Source organism: Gavialis gangeticus, unplaced genomic scaffold, assembly GCF_001723915.1.
Source record: "Gavialis gangeticus isolate Ggan-Ray unplaced genomic scaffold, GavGan_comp1, whole genome shotgun sequence".
Taxonomy (NCBI): domain Eukaryota; kingdom Metazoa; phylum Chordata; order Crocodylia; family Gavialidae; genus Gavialis; species Gavialis gangeticus.
In genome coordinates, this window is record NW_017729032.1 from 182945976 (window position 1) to 182970321 (window position 24346).

Sequence of the window (24346 nt, forward strand, 5' to 3'; positions counted from 1 at the left end):
ATAAAGAAAAAATTCAATGCAAAACCCCCCTAAAATTACCAACCTAATATTTTAATAAGTCAAAAAAAAAAATCAACATTTGTTACATATATGCCAAATGCAGTACTGCTGTATGGGCTGCCTGCCCATAATGATACTAAAGTACACATGGAATAGATCATTCGCAGCCACAAAGCAAATGCATGTATGTAACTGTGACAAAGCTCACCTTTATGCTCCCACAGTCCTAGGCAGAATTCTAATCCTCAGCCTATTCTACATCAGCTGTTGACACCTCCACAAGGGTGATACGGGAGCCAGGGATCAGCCTGGTGTAACAAACTCATAGGCTCACTATAGAGGGCAAGAACAGACTGACATATAGGGCCTTACACCAACAGTAAATTAAAGACCTCAAATGATGTTTTACTGTAAAAAAACAATTTTAAATTAACAACACATAAAAAGCTTTGAAGACAGTTCTCTGGGTTCCTGACTAGTTCATGTGCATTTAATAATAGGTACAGAGGAAGACACTTCTGGTGAGGATAGGAGAACCTGCAAGTCTATAAAGATTTTTATTGTTGTAGGTATGAAATAAGAATGAGGAAGTCTGATATTTAAATTCGAGTCCTGATGCCAACTACTTGGGTAAACTTATTGTGCAACTATTCTGTCTTAATTTCCTTATCTGCAAGATGTAAATACACTGAAACAAGCACCACTTATTCAATGGCTCATCTGAAACATTTGTGGTGAAAGTAGGCTAAGTGATTCACTTGGCTCATAGAAAAGATATAATACAGTAGAAAGGAAGACTTTGGGACAAAGACCCAAATACTTCAGTAATGCCCACATTTACTCAAATATAAGACTACTGCCTCCTGCTCACCCCCCGCGATCAGCACAGGTGGGAGTCCCTCATCTTATATTTGAATACAAAGTAGATGGGGGGGGGCAGGAAAGCAGGCAACTGCTGTTGCTCTGATACTGGCCTTAAGCCCAGGTCAGTTTTGACCTGCCCCCCCACCCCACTTCTCCTCTGCAGCTTCTGCCCTCCCCACCCCCTTGTTGTCAGGCACAGCTCAGTTCCAGCTTGGGTTGGGGTCTCTCTTCTGCATGGAGCACATGGAAACTGCTTCCCCTGCCCGGCCAATCAGCAGCATTTACACTGTTGCATAGCCAGGCAAGGGCTAAGCATTCATGTGTTGTGCAGCCCGAGCAGCATCCAACAATAAGAGGCAGGGAGGGAAGGCATATGCTGGGGGGAATGGGGAAGAAGGGAGGGGAAAGAGACAGAGACTATGAGGAGTTGGGGTGGGGAGTAAGAAGGATGCAGGAAGAAGTGGGCAGGGCAGAGCACGAGGGGGCCACCTAACCCCACCCCGCCACCACTGCTTTCTCTGCTGTAGCAGTGAGGGAAGGGAGGATTCAAGACAACCCTCCAATACTCAGATTCTATACCTAGAAAATTATAACAAATATATAAAACATTTCCATATATAGAATCTAATTATTGGCAGGGGGGCTGTTTTATATTTAAGGAAAATGGTAGTAAGGTCACTCTTAAATGGAAACCTAGAGCAACTTGTCCAAGATTTGATTAATACTTTTTTCCTGTTAAGATTGGCCCTAATTGGACCTGTGCACAGCAAGCCACTCACAACAGGGAGGAAGAAATAGAAGTAATCTCTGTTTTAGATTTAATTGACTCTGATCCCATGGTGTGCTTTATAGCCAAGAGGTATTGGAAAAGCTCTGTATACCTCAGAAGGGGATGAGTTTGCTTGCTCTCTGATATCTGAGGTGTTTTATGAACAACAAAACCCTAAAACAATACATGTGAGGAAATATAATAGCGAAGTATGGGATATTTAATTAAAGTTAACATTTGGGACATGTTATATAGATTTTCAGTGAACGGAAAATGAAAGAGTACATAGCATTCAGCAGATAGAGGAGGTAACATTTTCTCTCAGGCCTGGAAAACAGCAATCTGCATTTCATATGTTAAGTGATGACAGCAAGAGAAACCACAAGGCTGAAGCTGACTCTAGGAGTGGGACAGTCAAACCAGAACTAAAATTAGGGGTAAGCATTACTAGTGTAATGCACATATGACCCGTTACAAAAAGGTCAAGTTATTTTAGGGCATGACTATGCTGCTTCCATGCATGCCAGGGAGTGCTATATGCCCACCATCCCTCTTGAGCATCCACACAGATAGTCAGACCTGCTCTACATTGCCTCCTTTCCAAGACTTGAGGTTGTGCATGCACATGCATGTGCACCCCTCCCTCACTCCCACCCAGCAGGGCAGGAAGTGAATGGAGTAGGCTTCATCCCCAGGTGTGGCATGGAGATAGTACAGCCTCAGTCACTCTCCATTCTCACAATTCCAATTCTTATGTTTGCTCTTGAGGCCATTTGTATCCTGCTTATTGCTTAGCACGATCATATCATCTTGTGCTCCCTTTACTTGACCAAAACTCTTCTCAACCGTCTCTTCTGCCTGCCCTCTCCCTTACTACAGCTATTCAGAACTGAACCCTGAAACAAATCAGATGACTTCAGATTGCTGAGGTGCCCAATTCGAATACCACCCATCCCAAGATACAACAATACCGCAGCAGTTACAGAACAGGGAAGAAAAATAGTGCATTTTTTTTTTCACTAAGATCTTAACACTACAAGGGTAAAATTCTCATTATGTCAATAGAAGCAGAGTTCAGCTTATGCTGGCAACATTGGGAAATCCTTCTCTTTGTGTTATGTTAGTCAAGACCCAAATTACAGGACTTGAAATAAAACCCAAAACGCACATAAATTTTTGGCACGAAATAAACAATACCTTAAATGGTTTTCTGATGGGTCCAGGATTTTCAAGGTGTCCTCTAATTCGTCTGGGAGTAAAGATATCATTTGTTTTTGCAGCATAATAAGGATTCTAGAAGAATAAGATATACTGGTTTAAACACACAGTATTTTAATGCAACAGTAAAGCAATCTTTCAGAACATCGTAAATAGTCCTGTATATGTTCCTGTAGCTAAAGTGTAACAGTTCTGGTTTAAGGCAACAGAACTGCAATAGTGCATTCATCTAATGAACTTAAACTCAAGGTGGGCAGACTGCTTTCAGACCCAGAGCAGCTGATGCAAAGCACTACTGTGAAACAGGGCCCCTTTGGCTGTAAGCTCACCAGATCTGTCCAGCTGAGGTTTCCCCTCAAAAAAGCCCAGAGCCAGCGCCACAGGACACTACGTCAACTCACACTGAGATAGGAGATAAGTTATTTTTAGGTTGCAAGTAATAGAGAGATGTCTCCAGTTAACTTACTAAATTTAGATGCCAATTGTGAAAATACTAGGGTTTTTAAAACAAAAAAAACAAAAACAATCAACCAGTAGATTAAGTTCCTTCCAAAAAGAATTAACTCCCCCCCCATCTATATAGACATAGCGTATAGAGCAAAATATTTTCACAGTTGAAAAACTGAAAGGAGTTAAGTGGTCAGCTGTCACTATGGTACAAAATAAGCATGGAATCTCATATGTTAATGACCAAAAGACAGGAGTATGAAGCAACTACATTTGCAAACAGTTATTTAGGTTGATTAATTCCAGAAAAGAAATTGTTAGAGATAAGGCATCATGGTGAACAACTCTTCAAGCACTTGGGTTTTTTTCTGACCACTGCTACTGGGGTAGAGAGTATTATGGGAAGTACTGCAGTGACACGATGCAAACAATCTCACTCAGTATTAAACTAGAAGACCACGTTCAACAGTCAGCTCGTCTGAAAAGGACAAAGAATGATTAGGGTCATGGAAAAGAAAGTCTTATGAAAACAGAGGTAAAAATAGAAAGTGTTTACTTTAGAATGGAAATAAGTGACAGGTATACAGAGGCCCATCAGGAAGTCACAAACATGGATATGTCAACAAAACTTAAAAGGTGTTAGCTTTTACAGACAACAACTGCATTATAGAACTCACTGCTACTAGATTTCATAGATTTTTACATATTTCATAGACACTAGGGCTGGAAGGGACCTTAGAAGATCATTGAGTCCAGCCCCCCTACCCCAGGGGCAGGAAGTCAGCTGGGGTCAAAGGATTCCAGCAAGATAAACATCCAAATGTCTCATAAAGGAGTCCAGAGTAGGTGCTTGGACCACCTGTTCCAGGCCTTTGGGGCTCAGACAGTAAAGAAATTCTTCCTTATGTCCAGCCTAAAACGGTCATGGAGGAGTCTGTGACCATTTGACCTTGTCATCCCTTGGGGCACTCTGGTGAACAGGCATTTCCCCAGGTCCTAATGCACACCGCTTATAGGCAGCCACCAGGTTCCCCCCAGGCCTGCACTTTTCCAGGATGAAAAGTCGCATGGCTCTCAGCCTCTCATCATAAGGCCTGTTCTCTTGCCCTCTGATCATGCACGTGGCTCTCTGGACTCTCTCAAGCTTCTCCACATCCTTTTTAAATTGTGGAGCTCAAAACTGGATGCAGTACTCCAGCTGCGGCCTCACCAAGGCCAAGTACAGCAGGAGGATGACATCCTGGGATTTGCTTGAGAAGCACCTATGGATGAAAGCCAGAGTTTTGCTCACTTTACCAGCTGTGACATTGCATAGGTGGCTCACCTTGTGGTCAATCATGACCCCCAAGTCCCTTTCAGCTGTGGCGCTAGCAAGCGTAGCACTCCCAAGCCTATAAGCGTGCTGTGTTCCCCCCTACCCGAAGGTAGAGTATTTTGCATTTTTCGATGTTGAATGCCATCAAGTTTTCATCCGCCCATTTTCTGAGCCTGTCTAGGTCAGCCTGGATCACCATCCTATCCTCAGGTGTGGACGCTCTACCCCAAAGTTTGGTGTCATCAAACTTGGCCAGTTTGCTTCTGATACCAATGTCTACATCGTTAATAAAGATGTTAAAGAGTACAGGCCCAAGAACAGAGTCTTGGGGGACCCCACTGTTCATGGTGCACCACAATGATTTACTTCCATCTATTACACTCTGGGTCCGACCTCAGAGCCAATTCCCCAGCCATTGGACTGTGATGTAGCAGAGGCCACAGTTGGCCAATTTTTCCATGAGGAGGTGATGGGATACCAGATCGAAAGCTTTTTTAAAAATCAAGATATACGACGTCAATCTCTTCTCCCTTGTCCAAATGATGTCACCTGGTCATAGAAGATGAGATTGGTCAGGCAAGACCTACCCCCAATAAACTACTGCTGGTTATCTCTCAGGATGTTGCTACCAGCAAGCTTGTCAAGAATGGTCTCTTTGATAATTTTTTCCAAGATCTTCCCTGGGATAGAGGTCAGACCTGTAGTTCCCCAGATCTACTTTCCTCCCTTCCTTGAAGATAGGCACCACACTGGCCTTCTTCCAATCTTCAGGCACTTCACCTGAGTGCCACGAGTTCTTGAAGACCTGTGCTAGTGGCTGAGCTACGATGCCTTCCAGTTCCTTTAAGTACCCTGGGGTGTAAACTGTCTGGGCCAGCTCACTTGAAGGTGTCCAGCCTCTCAAGGTATTCCTTCACATGGTCTACATTGATGAAGGGTAACAATTCTCCCTCACCTTGTCCATCCTGTACCATATTGAGCAGGGCCATCCCTTGGGGTGGTGAAAAAATGATGCAAAATACCCAATAAGCAAGTTGGCTTTTTCCTGGGTGTCAGCTGTCAGTTGTTCCATTTGGTTTAGCAGGGGTCCACTGTGACCCTTGTTTTTCCTCCAGCTCCCCACATATTTAAAAAATGACTTTTTATTGGCCTTGATACATGTAGCCAGTTGGAGTTCACTAGCAGCCTTGGCTTTCCTGGTTTGCTCTCCGCAGGTTCGGACCAGTGCAGAATACTCCTCCTTTGAGGTAGTTCCAGTCTTCCATCCTTTATAGGTCTTTCTTTTTAGATGCAGGAGGTCCACAAGTTCCCTGCAGAGCCAAGGGGGCTGCTGTGCCCTTTTGCTACCTTTCATCCGAGATGGAACAGACATTGCTTGTGCTTTCAGGATCACTCCCTTGAGAAGCAACCACTCATCATGAACTCCCCTCCCCTTTGGGTCGTGGTCTCTTAGGGGCCTTGCAAACAAGCCTCCTGAGCTTGTCAAAGTCAACTTTCCTGAAGTCCAGGACTTCAGCATAGCTTACTGACTTGCCAGCTTTACAGTGTATAATGAATGTGATCGGCTCATAGTTACTGTCTCCCAGCTTCCCTTAGATCATTAGGTCACTGACTAGATCAGCCCCCATTGCTAGTACCAGATCGAGCACTGCTTTGCCTCTTGTTGGTCCATAGACTTCTTGAGTCAAACAGAGCTCAAAGCTTCCACACGTGAGGAAGCTTTGCGACCATTCAGATTTGGCCGAGCGCTCTTCCCAAGAGATGTGTGGGTAGTTGAAGTCTCCCATGACAACCATGCACCAGGAGTATGCAGCTTCAGCCAGTTCCTTAGCAAATTCCTGGTTGAGCTCTTGATCCTGATTAGGAGGTTTGTAGTACACTCCTACCATTGTGTCCCCTGTGCCACATTCACTGTGGATTTTAACCCAGAGTCTTCAGTCATCCACTTTGGATGCCAATGTTGGCTTGCAGGGACACGTAGCTTTCCTTGACATAGACAGCTACATCCCCACCCCTTTTGTCTACAGGATCTCTCCTGTACAAGGTATAGCTGTCTATACCTGTGGCCCAGTCATAGGTGGAGTCCCACCAGGTCTCCGTTATCCCTATAAGATCATAGTCATTCTTGCTTGGCAGGAGGATCAGTTCCTCCTGCTTATTCCCCAAGCTCCTGGCATTGGTGTACAGGCACGTAAGTGCTCCATTGAAGGCCCTAGTCCTCCCTACACGTCGTTCTGAGGCTGAGGTAGGGGTGGGTTCCCTCGAGTGCCTTAGCCTGCTGGATTTGCAAAAGTTGCCCAATGGGCCTGCTGTAACGGTAGTCCCCCCCATTCCCTGGTGGGCTTAGTTTAAAGCCCGGTAGAGCAGGTCAGCCATTCTGGCTGAGAAGAGCCTCCTCCCCAGTGCAGTGAGGTGGAGGCCATCTCCTCCCACCAGACCACTGCCTCTCTCACCAAAGAGCGGACTGTGATTGTGGAAGCCAAAGCCTTCAGGATGACATCAGCGCTGCAGTCTTTGGTTAACTACCTCAATAGATATTGCTGAGGACAAGAATTTAAGCAGTTTCACAGCTGAAATGCCTACCATGAATTTTCAGTTACAATAGTTTTAAAGAAGTAGTGAAAAGAAGATAAAAACCTTACACTACAGGGATCTTAACCTCTAGCTTGTAAGACTTTTTAGGCAAGCTCCTTGAGCCTTCTTAGGGAAGGGGGAGCAGATAATCTGATAGATGAGAGAGAGAGAATACAGAAAATACATAGGGGAGGGGTATAAAGATCTTGTACCTTACTATGAAACAGCTCATTTCTACCACAGCTGAAGACAGAATGTACTGGCAATTTCATGTGGCATATTGGATACACAACTACCTAATATTATTCATTTAACAAGAATAGCAAAACCAAAATGGACTTTACATTTTAGTAGTAGTACTTTTAAAGTAGTTGGGCCCAAGGACATGTTAAAAAACCCAACAAACCCCCTATATATATGAAATAGATGATATGTATATTATATACATGTACACACACACACACCCACACACACATTCTATCAGTTCTTAAATCAAGCAAAGCCTTAATATACAATATGCCTTGCTATACAGAAATAACTAGTTTCAACACTGGTTGGTGCCTATATAAAAATATTTCAGGGTTTCTGGCCTGCTGTATTTAATGGAAGTTCAAAAATTTTACAGAAATATCTAACACTATAGTTTTTCAATCTAATGTTAGCATCAAGCTTCAGTTTAGGTAACTTCAAGGACTTATTTTTGACCTAAATATTCTTTTTAAAGTACCATTTTAAAGCTTTATGCCTCCTTGTCAGGTTTCCACTTGGAAATGTGTCTCTCTAGTACAATCTCTCCCTATAGTTACCTGTAAACAAAAGCAAACTAACTTAAAAGGGGGCCAGAAATTTTGCAACAGGGGAGTGGTGGTAGTATTGTGGGAGCCCTGTAGGCCAGATGACATGGCGCTGAGGGCAGATCTGGACTACAGGCCAGGAATTGAGTACCCATCCTACATGGTTATGTGTTCTCTGCAGTAAAAAATCCATCCTGTACAACAGGCTGCACTGAATTTGGGGTGTTATTAACCTGTTAAAAGAAAAACTCAAAACTGCAACTCTTTTGTTTTTTTACATTTGCAATGTTTCATATAATTTAAAAGTAGGCTTCTTCTTTTGGAACAAAAGTTTTAGCACAGCCTAGCACCATTATGGAAAAGTGAACTGAACAGAGCAAAATAACACTTGTTCCATTATGTGCTCTCTTAGTTTTTTATTATCCTGCAACAAAATCATTTATACATCTGTTAGCTAATAGCTTATTTTGCTTCCATATTACATTAGCATTTCACATTTAATGTTCCACAAACTCCTAAGTCTCAACATTTCAGGTTACTTTCTTCCACATCTCTTTCCCCTCTAGGTAACTGGCATGCATTTTTTAACCTAAATCTCAATCAATTTTTTGCCCATCTTTCTAGGCTTGCATTAATTCATTATCCAATTATTACCTGGTATCTCTTCTCTTCTGTACTGTTATGATCCATCCATACATCACTTTTTAGGGCATTAAATGAAAGTCTTTAGTAAGGCTGAACCCAACCTCAATACTCTACTAGCCCACTGGGCGTCTTTCCCAAATTTGATATGCTTCTCTTTAATCCCGTCTCTGACATGTAGCCCTCCTCCATTTTCAAACCATATAACATTATTTATTCTGAGCCAGCTTGAATTTATTCTGAAAGCAGCATTCTGCACAATACTAACACGGCCTTGAAATCTAAGCATGTGTCTTCTAATTTACTTTCCCCTACTTTGAGCAGCCTGAAAAAATTAAATAGCAAATGTATCCCCAAATGTATTTTATATAGTTCTTTTATGCCTATAATTCCACTTTACTCTTCAGGTATTTTTATATGTGCAAGTGCCGCAGAGCTGGGCACTTTGAAAAGCCCCTTGGAGTTGTATAAGTGCTGAAATGCGCATCAGCATGAAGAAAATGGACTTTTTACTTAGAAAGTTGAGGGGATTAAATCTTTATTTTGAAGATCTACTTTTCTTCCCCCTTTCCTAATAATCTGGTACATACCTAGTTTTCTATGACACTTCAGAATTTCTGAAATGTGCATCGTTATTAATGATTCTCTTAATATCAGAGAGCATATTTTGTAAACTAAGTAATTTAAATATGATCAAATTTAAATACAATTCCTTATCTGTTCTTTGTCGATAATTAACATATTTTCACTTGCTAGTTTCAGTTTCATTTTCTTGTTTAAAATGAGATATTTCAGAGTTTGCTTTTCATTCACTTTTTTCTTAGATATGCAGGGATTCCCACGCCTTTTCTGGTTATGACTCCACTTGCATATCTACAATTCGTATCCCTTTCCCCATACTACTCTATTTGTTTATGATACTTGCAAAAGGGCAGGGGCAGGGAATTAACAGTACCTCAGCTGCTTTGTGGTAACTGTTTTGGTGCTCATTCTTCCCCGACAGTGAAAGTTAATCCAGGGAAATTAGTTAAGTGAAATAGGTCCTAAATTGCCTTTCATTTACCATAGGGCAATTATGAGCACAAAAATATTTAACAGGGATCAGTCCTCATCCTTCTACTTAATTGGGTAATTGGGTGCTCTTTAGGGTTCACAACTCCAGTCAAGGGTGTAACCATAGTTAGGGAACTACTGCTTAAACAAATGCTGTTAACTTTTCTGTCTTACACTGCTTCAGGTAAGTATCAGACTCCAGAAGCCAAGAGCATTGGATGCAAAGAAAGCTACACAGCTCTGGATCTACTTCAAGATCTGTTTGATAAAGCAAAATTAGCCTGCCATTTCAAATCAAAAGCTGCATGACTCTTTGGAAGCCACCTTATTTCCCTGCTCTAATGATAGTATGTCATTACAGCTTCAGTAGCCACTTGCACGGAGATCAGGCTTAAGGTACACACAATGAGGAAAAGCTCCTTTCCCCCAGCCCTCAGCTCAGCTGCAAGAACTTGAGCCACTCTGCTGCAAAGAAATAGCCATGAAGTCTGCCATGCAGTCTTCCAGCATAATCTTACATGGCATAATGCATGTGCGGTACAGTATACGCATGCAGCATTTGGCCACATAGATACATTTGAAGTGTTAGGAAAAAGGAGCAAAATAAAAAGAAGGCAAAAGCAAAAGAAAAAACCCCCCATGGAAACAGAAGTCAAGAGGGAAAATAGTTAAACAGACGCAAAGGGCAAGGCAGGATAGCAGAAAACGTGATCGTCACATGGCAAGTCTTAAGCAGGAATTCCAACCAAAAACAACTGGTAATATTTTTTGCTGGTGTCTGGATTGTAAGTTCTGGTCTCCACAGTCATCTGTAAGCTAAGTAGCGCATGCTCGGTATACACATGCGCATGCACACACAAAATCCCTCCCCTCTATCAGTCAGTAATCATTCTTTCATAGCTCCTGCTGCTTTGTACTCAGCAACTCTTCACTGCTGGAACTTGTAAGCATCAAGGAAAAGGCACCTGCTACCAAGCAAGGGCTCCTTGCTTTCAGTTTCCTGTCAAACGTCCAGCTATAAATTTTCAAGGAACCCTTAATACAATAAATACAGTAATTCTGTTCTTACTTCAAACTAACCTCTTTTTATTCACACACAACACTGCCAACACAAACTGGTTTCACATGTATAACAGCTTTGGCTTTAATTCCAAGTATTATTCACCTTTTGGTAAAGTAGTCTGTTGCGTTGTTTTGTTATAGCCGTCATGCTACAACCCCAAAGGAACTGCATTTCAGCACCGAGTGAAAATGTTCTAACAGATCAAGGCAGCTTCTACCATACTACAGAAGTTTGTTGGCCAAAAGTTTGACAGCAAGATACCAACTACATAAGTCAAGACTCTAATCTTTAAGAGACCACAGTTTAGACAAATCTCCAGTCTAGTTTCTTTTACTTACTCTGTACCCACCAGGAAATCTAGAATTAAAATTAGATTAACTGGAATTTATCATCATACATCTACAAAAACAGATTATAAGCATGTTTGATCATTTCTATGCTCCAACTTCCTTTTCCTTGGGCATTTTCAGGAACTTGTGGTTTTGTTCATTAAGAGAGAAAAAGTCTCTGTAGTAGGAAATGAACGTAAGCAAAAGGCATATTTAAATCAGTTTGTGTTAGTGAACAGACCCTTCATCTACCTTTCAGAGTGTGGTTCCCCAAAACTTTTGCATTTGACTTCAGAGTCGGACAATAATAAACCCATATAATTGGTACATCAGGTGGGAGCTATTTTATTAGGTACAAGACAGTGCGATACATCAATTCTGTAATAAGGCTACTAGCAATCCAGATTTCCAATTCACGATTCCTTCTGAGCTACTGAAATGAAAATAAGTGCTCAGAATTACTTTTGTTACCTCAAGTGAGATGTGGAAACAGACCTCCACTAGAAATCAGAAAGATCCAATCACTGTAAGCCTAAATCAGTGTTCCTACCCAAAATTAACATATCTTCGGCAGGTTTAAACTTCCCACTTTTCTTCCTTTCTTTCTTCTTTCCCTAAGTACCACAGAGGCATCCAGCAACACAAGAACCAAGTTTGTGAAAGCATGACTCATACAAGCCTAAATGCTTTTGTAAACTAAACCACAGCAACTTAAGGCAGTTCAGGTGCAGTAGTTATTTACAGTCAATACAATTTTAGTCCTGTTTAGATGCAAATTTAAAGAGACAAACATTAAGACAGTGAATGATCTTCTGAAACTTAATGTGAGGCAGAGAAACTTAAAATTCATGTCCCGCAGCCAACACAGCAAGTTTTTAAATATGGAGCACAAGAAAAATAGAACAAAAGCTAAGGAAATGGAACTGTATCATTTTAACTTACTATGTGAGGCTTCCTAATAAATTTCCTGAAAGGTGGTTTTAGGAACCTTATAGGCTTTTGGAATCCATCAATTTGGGAGTTCCGTAATTTCAAAAAGCTGCAGCTCTGGTTGTTCCTGAACAAAAGGCAATAAAAAAACAAAAACAAACAAAAAAAAACACATCTAAGCCAGCACTATTTCAAAACTATGCTATTATAAAAGTTATCTGTGCTTTAAAATGACACCAAGAATAGAGCAAAGTATTAAGAAAAATATTAAACTGGCACATTAATTGACAAATCACTAGTGGCCTGGTTTTGCTGAAAGCAAAATTACATACAATTATTTGAAATAATGTATAGACAACAAACCAGCAGGTACATTTTTGCTTTTTGGAATCCTCACCATGGTATTCCACAACAAACAATTCAGTGATTTATAAAGATTGCTTAAGGTTGCCCTCTGCTGGCTGAAATATACTATAGTTAAACTTGTGTGGCTGTCCAGCAACAACTTATGTGTTACTACTCTAATAAAAAATAAAGGTTTTAGTTGTTCAAATCACAGTAGTCTATGCACGTGGAGCTAAAAAAGAAAAAGTCACCAGCAGTATTCCTCAAACCACATTCTGTACACCGGACAGCCATAGTCTCTCTTTATACACAGGGGCAGGATTTTTTAAAAAACCCAGCTATTTACAAGTACGAGCCCCACTGATTGAGAGATACAAACCTCATGTGCTCACATACTGGTCACAAGGTATGCAAGATATCCTTAATAAGGAGACAAGAATAATTTCTGAAGGTGGAACTGTGAAATCCAATTTTGGCCACTGTTAAACAAGAAACCATATTAGACAATCTACAGCCCTTCTAGCTTTAAAAAAAAAAATCAAATGAACCTAAAAAGAAATTCTGCATGGATGAAACAATCCTTAAGATCCATATCACCAAAACCAGCAGAGGTGCACAAGGCAAGACAGACATTACAAAAGGACAAAACACTTTTCTTTTCTAGATCCTGCACAAACCCCTTTCTTACTTCTATAGGACTTGAAATTTCAGTTTTATTCTTGCATCATCTACAAAGTTTCAATTAAAAAAGCTGTTTCAAACATTTAAACTGGCATCACTACTTAAAAAAAAGTCATTTACACCAGTAATGAAGACAGCACAGGCACCATTAAATAGTCTTCTAAATAAAAACACTAAAAATGTTGTGATTTTTCAGAAATTTAAAAAGACAGTGCTGTACATAAAATAATACTACAAGCCCCTTGCATGTTTCAGGTTCACACCTGAATCAGCCACATTACTTAGGCTACATATCTTCTTAATTAATATAACATAAACACGGAAGTATCAATATTTTTATAAGAAAAAGATTTACAATGAAAAGCAGCTGCCAAGAATCAAGATATATTTTTGGGACTATTCAAATTGGTCATCTCTTTTTAAGAAAGGTAACTCTGCAAGATATTTAGCATCTATATTTCGCTACATTTATAGTAAGGTCCTTATTGTTTGAAAATACTTATTAAATGAATGCCAACTACACCCGCTGTGGTATCTTCAAAGAGACTCTAACAGCAGCAAGTCAATCCAGTTAAATTTCATAAGGTGCTTTGTACAATGTCCCAGAAAAATTCTTATTTCTATTTATAAGAAGGGCAACATAATAATATTGCAGGCCTGAACTGTAGTTTATGAAAATTAATTTCCTCACTCCTTACTGAAGTCTGAGCACACAGCTCCAAGACCACAAGTTAGTTTACTTATCATTAGGTATTATCTCCTTCCCATTTAATAAACTTCAGATTTAAAATTATCCACCACTGCCATGAAACAAGATATCATTACATCAAGCTCTATAACAAAGAAATGTTTTGTTATATTTTGGCAGGTTCTCCCTCATCTATTTCTTCTGTAGAAGAGATCATTTGATTTATATTCAGCTAATTTTAAAATGAAGTAAAGATGGCCTAGGCAAACTGAGGTAAGGAGAAATGTAGGTGTTCAATGTTATTGCTAATCAAGCTGCAGGTGCGTGGTGCCGCAAGAACACACTAGCCTTAAAAAAAAAAAAAAAGCCTCTCAGAATTTTCTGGGTCTTTGAAGGAATTGCAGACAGTGACTTCACAGAAGTAATTTAGTGAACTGGGAAATTCCACAAGGATTTTACAGTACAGAAGGAGGAATTCTAAAATGATAAAAAAATAAATAAGATCTGGAGTTTATTTCCTCTTCCTTACAACAACCAGGCTAATAGGAACAATGAATGTAAATGAGGTATAATTTTGCACTGCAGTTCACTCACCTTTATTAAAAGTGAGCCTTCATAAATCTAAAGCAAGTTTTTGACTCTATATACAGATTTAAAATATGGAAGAAACTGGCCATAACATCAATGGGTGTTAGAATTAGAGTTCCCTTAGAATTAACTGCAAACTGCAATTTACTATTCAAATACAGGATCTAGGTTGCATCACAGGATTGTGCCCTATCCAATCATTTCTCAACTAAGGACAGGATGTTTGCTTGCTCTGCTACTTGCTGATCTATTCTTAAGGGACTTAAAATGCATGCTAATGGAAAATCAATTCCACACATGCATGACACTGAACGATCCTTTTCCTGTCTTGCGATATGTAGATGACACATTATTAATTTCATAATCCCAAACAGGCCTCCAAAGGCTATTAGATGCTTTTTAGCAGTATTACATCTCAGGTGGCTTGAAAAGCAAGATGGCTGAAGCCAAGAGATTGGGGAGCTGGGGGAGTTTATAACAAAAGGAAGAAATTGGTTTGGTTTTCACAGGAAAAGTTATAGGTTGTATCTTCTTTTAAGTACCCTGGAATCTACTTAAAAATCTGAGTTGGAATAAGTATATTGAAAATGTAAGCACTAGGACAGAACAAACCTTGGCTGAAGTTTTATCTTTATACAATAAGACAGGCAGAAAGTCAGTACTGGCAGCACTAGAAGTCTATACATATAAAGGTAGAGTCCATTTTATTGTACAATGCAGGTTTATGGAGTGCTGACCCTGAGGTTTTATTATATAAAAAAAATAAAATTGAAAAGACCTCTAATCACTTTATAAAAAGTCAGCTTTTATCTCTGTCTACATCTGTGATGGGGGGAGCTAATGTGCTCTGAAAGGGACTGATTAATATGAGCACTTGAGCTCAATTTACAAGTTTAAGTTATTGGATGAAAATTATTTCAGGTATGCCCATCAGATACCTTAAAAGTGCATTTTAGAAGCTCTCCGCCCTGCTTTTCCAAATAAATCCTTGTTTGGATGGCTAAACAACATTTATAACAGGGGTCAGCAAGCCCCAGCACATGTGACAGTGTGGCACATGAAGGTATTTTGCTTTGCACATGTGCCTCAGGGTAGATGGCAGGAAAGTTGCAAGGGGCCTGATCTTTGTTGTGGCAACACAGCCCCAGTCCCTTTACCATCACTCACCTGCCCCTAGCAATGAAACAGGCTGGGGCTCCGCAGACCCCAGTGCAGCTGCTCGCAGCCTCCCTGCTACCTACTGCAAGCAGCCCCTGCTCTTTGGTGGGTGGCAGGGGCCCACTTAGAGACTGAGCCAGCTGTTGCAGGCAGCCTGCACTTCAGTCCACAGAGCCTTGCCTGGCTCATTGCTGGAAGCGGGTGCATGCATGCCTTGAAGCAGACGGTGGAGAGGCGACTGTGGTTGTGTCTGTGCTGCCACAACAAGGATCGGGCACCTCATAGCTCCCCTGCTGTCTGCTTCTGGCACACCAACACCTTACAAGTTGAAGTCACAGGCGGTTTTGGCACTCTGCCCAAAAACGTTGTCACCCCCTGCTCTGTATGCTCTCCTAGACAAATGGCCTGGGATATGCACTGGAAATCACTGACCCAACGTTTTCCCTATATTGAAAACAAAAAAAATTTAAGAATTGAAAATGACACCATATAGACATATAGGCAGTCAGACAGAGACTCTTAAACTTGCCCTTTTTCAAAGATTAATAAAGCACTCTTTTGACCTAGAAACCTACCTATCCACGGTACACAACTATATATAAGCAGCCTTTACTAGACTGCAATTCATTTGAATAAGATCTGGAGTTGTTGTGGGCAGGTGGTGTTGGACTCCATATTCAAGCAGAATGTGTTATTGTGGGAAGAAGAAAAATTACTTAAATTAACAACTTATGGTCTCATTTGTTCTTTGAAGAAATAAGAGGAAAATTAATCAGAACAAAAACCAAAACCACTATGGCTTCTCTCTAACAATCCAGAGACTGTCCTATACTCCCTAGGTTGATCTGCATTATTTGCACAAAGAATAAAGGCCAAAAATTAAATATAATTCCTGTCATACTACTTGTCCACTGCTTCATTTGATCTATTTTTGCATCATCATACTATGTTCTGCTTTATTTTTGTTTAAACAGGTATTATGTATAATCTTAAAATGTAAGTTTAGCAAAAATTAGATATAACAATTTTTATTGCACTGTTTAGCAAAAACTGAAATTAAATTACTACTAGAAGTGATATTGTTCCCTTTTTCAAGGCAGTTCTTTGTTGCTACAAAGTAAGTTCTAGGAGCATTCATAGATTTTAATGGAATTTGGTATCTAAAACACAGGGGTCAGACTTACAGAAGCAACTGTAGCATGCACGATTCCCACTGTAGGTAAATCTTTAGAACAACAACAAAATATCTGATGAGCCCCATGTTCTACTTCAGACTTAGGCAAGCAGATACATTTGCAAAGGGTCGCTTACCTTTTATTTACATCATTTATGCAAAACGTTCGCTCATCTTCATTCAGCAGCCTTTCTTTTCTCCTTCTTTCTATATCATGACGTAGATCATTTGGATCTTCTAGAACTCGCACAACTGTCTAAGAAACAGAATGAAAATTCTCTCTCAAAATAAGCAAATGATAAGACAACTTAGGAGACCTGACAAGTAACAGCAACTGGACTATTCTGAACAAACAAGCCAACTTCAAGGTAACACTGGAAACTGGGGTCTAATCCCCTGCACTAGCATAACTATTTTAAGGCTGTTTAACCCCCTGAGGATAGGGGGAGAGAACTCACGGAGCTAAGGTTACAATGGTCCAGTCCTGCAACTGTGCTCTTTTTCATTTACCCAATTAGAAAATTCTACAATGACAGAGAAGGAGTTTCCATGAACAGCTGCAGACAAAATATTCACAAACTCCAGTTACTCATAAGTGGGCTGCCATTCTTAAAAAAGATGCAACCTCCAGAGCTATGCTACTGGAGATTAACAAGCAGCAGGAATTCTCAGAAGGTAGGCTGAGTACTTAAGTAAAAGACCTTGGGCCTGCACCTTCAAATGAGCAACTTATTTGCAGCCACAGGTTAGAAAACAGACCCCAAAAAAGCTGAGACCTCATTTTTCAAGACATGTTCAAGAGAAATTCCAGGTGGCTCCAAGGACAGAACAAGCTTCAACTCAGGTAGGTGAACTGGGCAGGGGCAGCTGCCTTTAAAGGTGACAGAACATAATGCTTGACACCAGAAGGTTCCTTTCCAAGTGCTGCTTAGAAACTTCCATCTCTATCTCCTTTCTGAAAAAACAGAGGACTCAGGAGGCTCTGAGCAGGCTCCTTTCACTCCTTGGAGAAACAGCCAAGTACTTCTTATCAGGTGACTCAGTTTTAGAGACAAGGGGGCCAAGCTGACTATTTAAGACAAGACCCTGAAAGCTTCTTCTTCTGTTTGCATCTTATTCTGGGGATCAAAGCCACACTGGCTCACCTAAGCAAGAATGGTCTTCCAGTCCCCTAATAGTTTTCATGAGTTAAAAATGTTCCTACTCCACATAAATATGTAAACCAAGACTTCAATTTCCTTCACAACATGAGCATGTACTCAAATGTGCCCTGGGCCAGGGCAAACTTTAGTCAGGGCACTCAGTGTATGTAATGACTGAAACGCTACATGTAGTGCTACAGGTGGTCTCTAGGTCCATCTCCCACATGCCCGACCCCTCCAAGGCAGGAGGAAAGGAAGAAGGACCTGGGCAGTGCAGCTTTGCTTTCCATGGCAGCTTGGACCAGTGGTGCTGCCATCACTGCAGCAGGCAGTGGTATTGTCAGAGGCCAATGCTACCCACTCAAGTACTGACAGATTGCCCAATAGTTACCTTTCCCTGGTGGGGGAGAGGGCAGGCTCTCAGTGATCAGGCTCATTTACAGGCTTTCCTCCCTTGAGGTGGAGGGGGGAAGAGCAGCAGAAGAGCAACCCCTTACCACTCTGACTAGAGAACCTGCCTCTCTGTTAACTGTATAGCACACAAAATGGTGGACTGAGGGCAACACATCTAAACTTTCACTAATGAACCATAATTACAGCGCATTAAGTTTAGTACCTATAACAGGTACTGACTTAATACATCATAATCAGCGCTACTGTATAGTAGCGCCAGCACGTTTTTTAATGATGCTAATGAGCAGCATACTAGTTCTACTGCACATTAGCATGTTTTCTGCTTGCTGCACTAACGCACAGTAGAATTAGTCTACTGCACATTTAGCATCTCATGTAGACGAACCCACTGCATCTGAGCATCCTTCATAGTGCTCTATTTTTGTAGTGCGGGTAATGATAAAAAACACATGTCTAAAGAGACCCCCTGGTTTAAGTCCGTGTTCTAATCAACAATCAAAATATAAAACTCCAACAGGAGAGAAAAAGACCTCTAAAGTAGCCTCCAATTTGGTAGTTATAGTACTCATCTGGAATGGAAGTGTCTCATAGTCAGGTCTCTCCTCCAAATTTGGAAAAGCAGTTAGACAAAACCTTTTCTTCTACATCCTGGTACAGTGTTCCAACCATCAGAGTACGCTGGGATAGTTTCTCCTTCTCCAATCTTGAACCAAAATTCCATCCCAGTCCTTCAAAGCCTTGCCAAATCAAAGTTCCATCAAAGTGAAAAGTTTTGGTTTTGATGGGGGGACTGCCCAATAAAAGTATTTGTCAAAAAATTCCTGGCTAGGCTGATAGCCTTTTCCCAAGCATTTAAGCACCTTGTGTGTCACTGCATTAGCATTATCTAAAAAAATGCTGTTATTCAGTTTAGGGGAAGGATAAAGACTTTCATGACCTCCATAAGGAAAGTCAGATCCACACAGCATGTGCTTTAAAATGGATTTGGGTCCAAGTCATAACACATGGCCACTGAAATACTTCAACTAGTGAAAAGTACTTGCCTGTTCAGCAAGAAAACAGGGAGGTTTATTATACCTGCCTCATCAAAATTCAGTTCTAAAACTGTCTGAATTAATGCAAACGATATTTTTTAAAGAAGAATAGAATCATTTGTGGTTTCAAAATTTGTAAACAGATGGGATTTTTAGGGATGAGTCAGAATTTTATCATAAAAAAAGAACAGCAGGTTATTACTTATGTGTACATCAGTTTAACTATTTTTCCAAGCAAAAAAAAACAACATACCTGTCCAGATTCACATGGCACGGCTCGTTTATTCTGAAGTTCTGCCAAAGACATGTCAATTCTCCTGGCATAATAAGTAAACATGATAACAATGAATATACTGAAGTTAAAGAATTAACTGATTTTTCCCTTCTAACAACCATGGCCAACATGGTAATGCTTCCGACAATTACAGAGTTGCATGCTATAAAATTTACGGTTCTATTAAATGGTTAAAAATTCTGTTTATTTGCTTTTCAAGTTCATTAAACGGCACATATAACAAAGCTTCTAGCAACTTTGCTCAATATAAACTAGAAAGAAATGTATCGATTACCTGTGAATTTCTGGATCTGAATGCATTTTGACTTCATTTAGATTTGCAACTGGTTTATCTTGAATTTTGGAGAAGCGTTCATGCAATGTTAGGTCACAGGATGTGAAATAATTTGCTGTAGAGAAATGTTAAATTCAAATGTGTTCACTTTATCCTTAACACTGCAACTGCACAATTGCAAGTACTACTACTAAAAGATCAAATGTAAGAGACCATTTGACATGAGATTAAGTTAAAATAATTTCTACTTGAAACTCAACTTACACAGATGAAAGGACAGTTAACACACTGTGCTCTAGCCATATTAGAACTTCAGTATTTAAATCACATTTATTTTTTTTACTAAATTAAGCTCAAGAAATGTAAGGATTTAGTAGCTTTAATCAGTAAGACTTTAAATACTAGTTCCTATTGGTTTTCACATGCACTTTAAGGCAGCCAACAATAAAACAGACCTGAAAACTGAAAGTAGTAAATACACATTGCTTATACTGAACTTTGACTCAATTCCATAGCAGATCTTTTCCTTTTGGTCTCAACAGATATGGTATGAGAAGTACCAAACTCTCCACGACAACAAATAGACCCCAAAGCTTCAAACTGATCCATGTAGTATCTCACTGAGATCAACAGAATTCTACACAATTCAGAAGTGTTGCTCACCTAGATCATCTCTCAGGATTGAGGCCCAAGTTTTGGCTCTTCAGGACAATGCCAATCAGGCACCTTCTGTCCACCTGCCTGACTTTTCAGTCACTCTACACTACTGACATGACTCATGACGTTTCACTTGTCTTGCATGATTCATACTGAGCAAAGCAGTGGTATTTTGCTGAATTCCAACATTTCATTTCATCATGTTCCTAGCTTGTGCCAAACCAGTAAATATCATTACCTTTAACTTGATGGATTATCATAATTATTTCCTGAGTAAATTCTCTTGATGGGTTATTTTCAACATTCTGTGGCACAGATTCCATGTGCTCAAAGACTGGATGAAAATTTTCATTTTTTCTGCCAACTGCAACCAGGTCATGTGACATCTGCCTCTCTGTGGTATGGCTAGAGGCAGCCCTAAAATAAATTTGCAAAGACAATAAAACATTCAAGTATTCTAAAAAAAAAAAAAAAGATGAAATATTAGAATCAAAGAAAATCAAAAAACAGGGTCATAATTGGAAAGATGGAATGAAATAACAGAAAATCCTTACATATTTAAAATGAAACTCCACCCAAGGAATATGGGTGGCCAGGAAGAGAGTGGCAGGCAGGCTGCGTTTATCCTAAGACATTTTTACAAGTCTTATTTTAATGAGTTTCTGATGTACAGATCACACTTTATAGATTTTAAAAGTATGTAATGAACACAGAAATAAAATAAAATACATACACAGCAAAACAGGTATCCAGAAACTGCCAGAACTACAGACTTTAAGGAGTGATTCTGGGTGGTACCTGGCTATATCCCCATACCCTCAAACAATGGTCTAGCATTTAAAGTCTTCTGATGGACCACTGCAGTGAAGAGCTTTGGGTTTTTTTTTCAGAATGATCAGCTTGTTTGATGTACAAGGGAAAAATAAATATTTGGTAGATCTTTGCCAATAAATTTTAATAATTATAAATAGATCTGTTGCATTTCCTTTTAAAGACTACTTTAAAAGATATGACCTCTAAATTAATTTTCTTCTAATACCCAGTACAATGAAAGATTTAGTCACTCAGAAAAACAGAAAATGAATGATATATTTAAGCATTCTGCATACACAGCTAATTTTGAATAACGTTTTTATTATTCTTGCTTTTCAAAAACACAGTGAAACAGAGGGCACATTTATGTAGCTGTAGTTGAGATCTTGAAAAATCTACCTATTTGCCACTGATGAACAGGAAATGAATTAAGCCTAAGTCACCAACTTCTGTCAAATTTAAGTTTTCATCCAAAAAGAAAACTAACTTAGTTTCATAGTTTCATAGATTTAGGGTCAGAAGGGACCTAGTAGATCTTCTAGCCCGACCCCCCGCCAGGGCGGGAGAACAACAAAACCCCAAAACAAGAAACGGGACTCAAATGAGTCCAGCCAGGTAGGCATCCAGCCTCTTCTTAAAGACCCCCAGGGTAGGGGCCAGCACCACTTCCCTTGGAAGTTGGTTCCAGCTCCTAGCCGCCCTAACTGTGAAGTAGTTTTTGCGGATGTCCAATCTATACCTCCTCTCCATCAACTTGTGCCCATTACTCCTTGTTATGCCAGCGGGCGCTAGGGGAAACAGCGTCTCCCCCAAACCCTTCTGGTCCCCCCTAGTGAGTCTATAGACGGTCACCAGGTCCCCCCTCAGCCTTCTCTTGTGGAGGCTGAATAGGTTCAGGTCCCGCAGTCTCTCACTGTAGGGTCTGCCCTGTTGTCCCCGGATCATGCGGGTGGCCCTCCTCTGGACCCTCTCCATGTTGTCCACATCCCTCTTGAAATGGGGCGCACAGAACTGGACACAATACTCCAGCTGTGGCCTGACCAGCGTCGCGTAGAGGGGGAGGATCACCTCCTTGGCTCTACTCGAGATGCACCTGTGGATGCACGACAAGGTCCGGTTAGCCCTGCCAACCATGACCTCGCATTGTCGGCCCATGTTCATCTTGGAGTCAATAATGACTCCAAGATCTCTTTCTGCCTCCGTGCTCTCGAGTAGGGAGTTCCCCATTGTGTAAGTGTGCTGCTGGTTCCTACTGCCCAAGTGCAGCACCCTGCACTTGTCCGTGTTAAAACGCATCCTGTTCCTGTTAGCCCACCCCTGTAACCTATCCAGATCCCTCTGCAATCTCTCCCTCCCTGCTAGCGTGCTCACCTCCCCCCAGATTTTGGTGTCATCAGCGAATTTAAACAGGTTACTTTCCACCCCATCATCCAGATCGCTGATGAAGAAATTGAACAGCGCAGGCCCCAGGACCGAGCCCTGGGGGACTCCGCTACCCACCTCCCCCCAGGTCGAGTATGACCCATCCACCACCACCCTCTGAGTGCGACCCCTCAGCCAATCTGCAATCCATCTGACTGTGTAGGCATCGATGCCACAGTCGCCTAGTTTTTTAACTAGGATGGGGTGAGAGACGGTGTCAAAGGCCTTGCTGAAGTCCAGAAAGACTACATCCACCGCGACACCTGCATCCATGGCCTTTGTGACCTGATCGTAGAAGGCAATCAGGTTGGTCTGACATGATCTCCCCCTAATAAATCCATGCTGATTGCCCCTGAGCATCATTTCTGATGCCGGCCCATCACAAATGTGCTCCTTGATGATCTTCTCAAAGAGTTTCCCCAGGATTGAGGTAAGACTGACGGGCCTATAGTTACCCGGGTCCTCCCTCTTCCCCTTCTTGAAGATGGGGACCACATTTGCTACCTTCCAATCATCTGGCACCTGGCCCAAGCACCACGATCGCTCATAGAGCCGTGCCAGGGGCCCTGCAATAACCCCAGCTAGCTCCCTCAATACCCTGGGGTGGAGGGCATCCAGACCCGCTGACTTGCATCTACAGATGCAAAATATAGCCTCCAGAATATGAAAGACTAACAATCAATTCTGTGATTTCTTCAGTCTGTAAAATGTTTCCATTTCCACTGTGCATGTCTCTAACAGGAGAAGAACAAAATGATTAAGATGCCCAGTCTCAGACTCCTTACTGTACTGCAATTCAGGAGATGTGCAACCAGCAATCCAAGTACCACACTCAGTGCCTCCAAAGCTCCCTACTCCCCCTCAGTTTCTCATGCTGGTTCTCATCAGTAAATAGTGTTCTTTCCAGTCTTCACAACTTTCTGGTTTATTACAGATTTCAAAGAGAATAATATGTAAACGAAACTATTAAGGAAGAGAGAATTACTGTGAGACTAATTTTCACGAGTAAACTAATTATTTGTCATGAGTAAGTAAGAAACTCTGTCTACTTTTGGTGCAAGAAAAACTTAAGTTATTTTTTAAGACAGAGCAGGATCGGTTTTAGTGAAGGGACTATATGATATGGTACTTGCAACAGCTAGAAACTTGATGACCCCAAAGCCTCCTCCAATCCAAACCATAACCATGCGTCTCCTCCAACTAATATTCATTTCTTTTTTTCATATAATCTTTTCTTCCATCTTACCTGGTACTAAAGTAGGTCTGTATAGTTTGTAAGTTCTATGATCAGTTCTAACTTAGTTTCATAGTTTCTAGGGTCGGAAGAGACCTGAGCAGATCATCTAGTCTGACCCCCTGCCATGGCAGGAAAGAGTACTGGGGTCAAACGACCCCAGCAAGGTATTCATCTAACCTCCTCTTAAAAACCCTCAGGGAAGGAGCCTACACCACCTCCCTTGGAAGTTGGTTCCAGACCCTAGCCGCCCTGACCATGAAATAGCGCCTCCTGATGTCTAACTTAAACCTACCCTCTGCCAGCTTGTGACCATTATTCCTGGTCACTCCTGGCGGTGCTCAGGGGAACAGTGACTCCCCCAATGCCTGCTGATCCCCCCTGACTAGTTTATAACAGGCCACAAGATCCCCCCTCAGCCTTCTCTTT

The 24346-nt window shown here is 41.0% G+C and overlaps 1 protein-coding gene across 3 annotated transcripts in view; it reads right to left on the minus strand.

Moving 5' to 3' along the window:
• The window catches only part of CUNHXorf23 (chromosome unknown CXorf23 homolog), a 62807-nt gene that overhangs the window by 23089 nt on the left and 15372 nt on the right, over positions 1 to 24346 (minus strand). For all 3 annotated transcript variants that reach the window (XM_019524633.1, XM_019524632.1, XM_019524634.1), the window contains exons 5-10: positions 20687 to 20865; positions 19792 to 19906; positions 19476 to 19539; positions 16770 to 16888; positions 12011 to 12125; positions 2831 to 2926 (exon numbers count right to left, since the gene is read on the minus strand). In XM_019524633.1, the coding sequence (XP_019380178.1) occupies positions 2831 to 2926; positions 12011 to 12125; positions 16770 to 16888; positions 19476 to 19539; positions 19792 to 19906; positions 20687 to 20865 (688 nt within the window). The remainder of the gene's footprint in view (positions 1 to 2830; positions 2927 to 12010; positions 12126 to 16769; positions 16889 to 19475; positions 19540 to 19791; positions 19907 to 20686; positions 20866 to 24346) is intronic.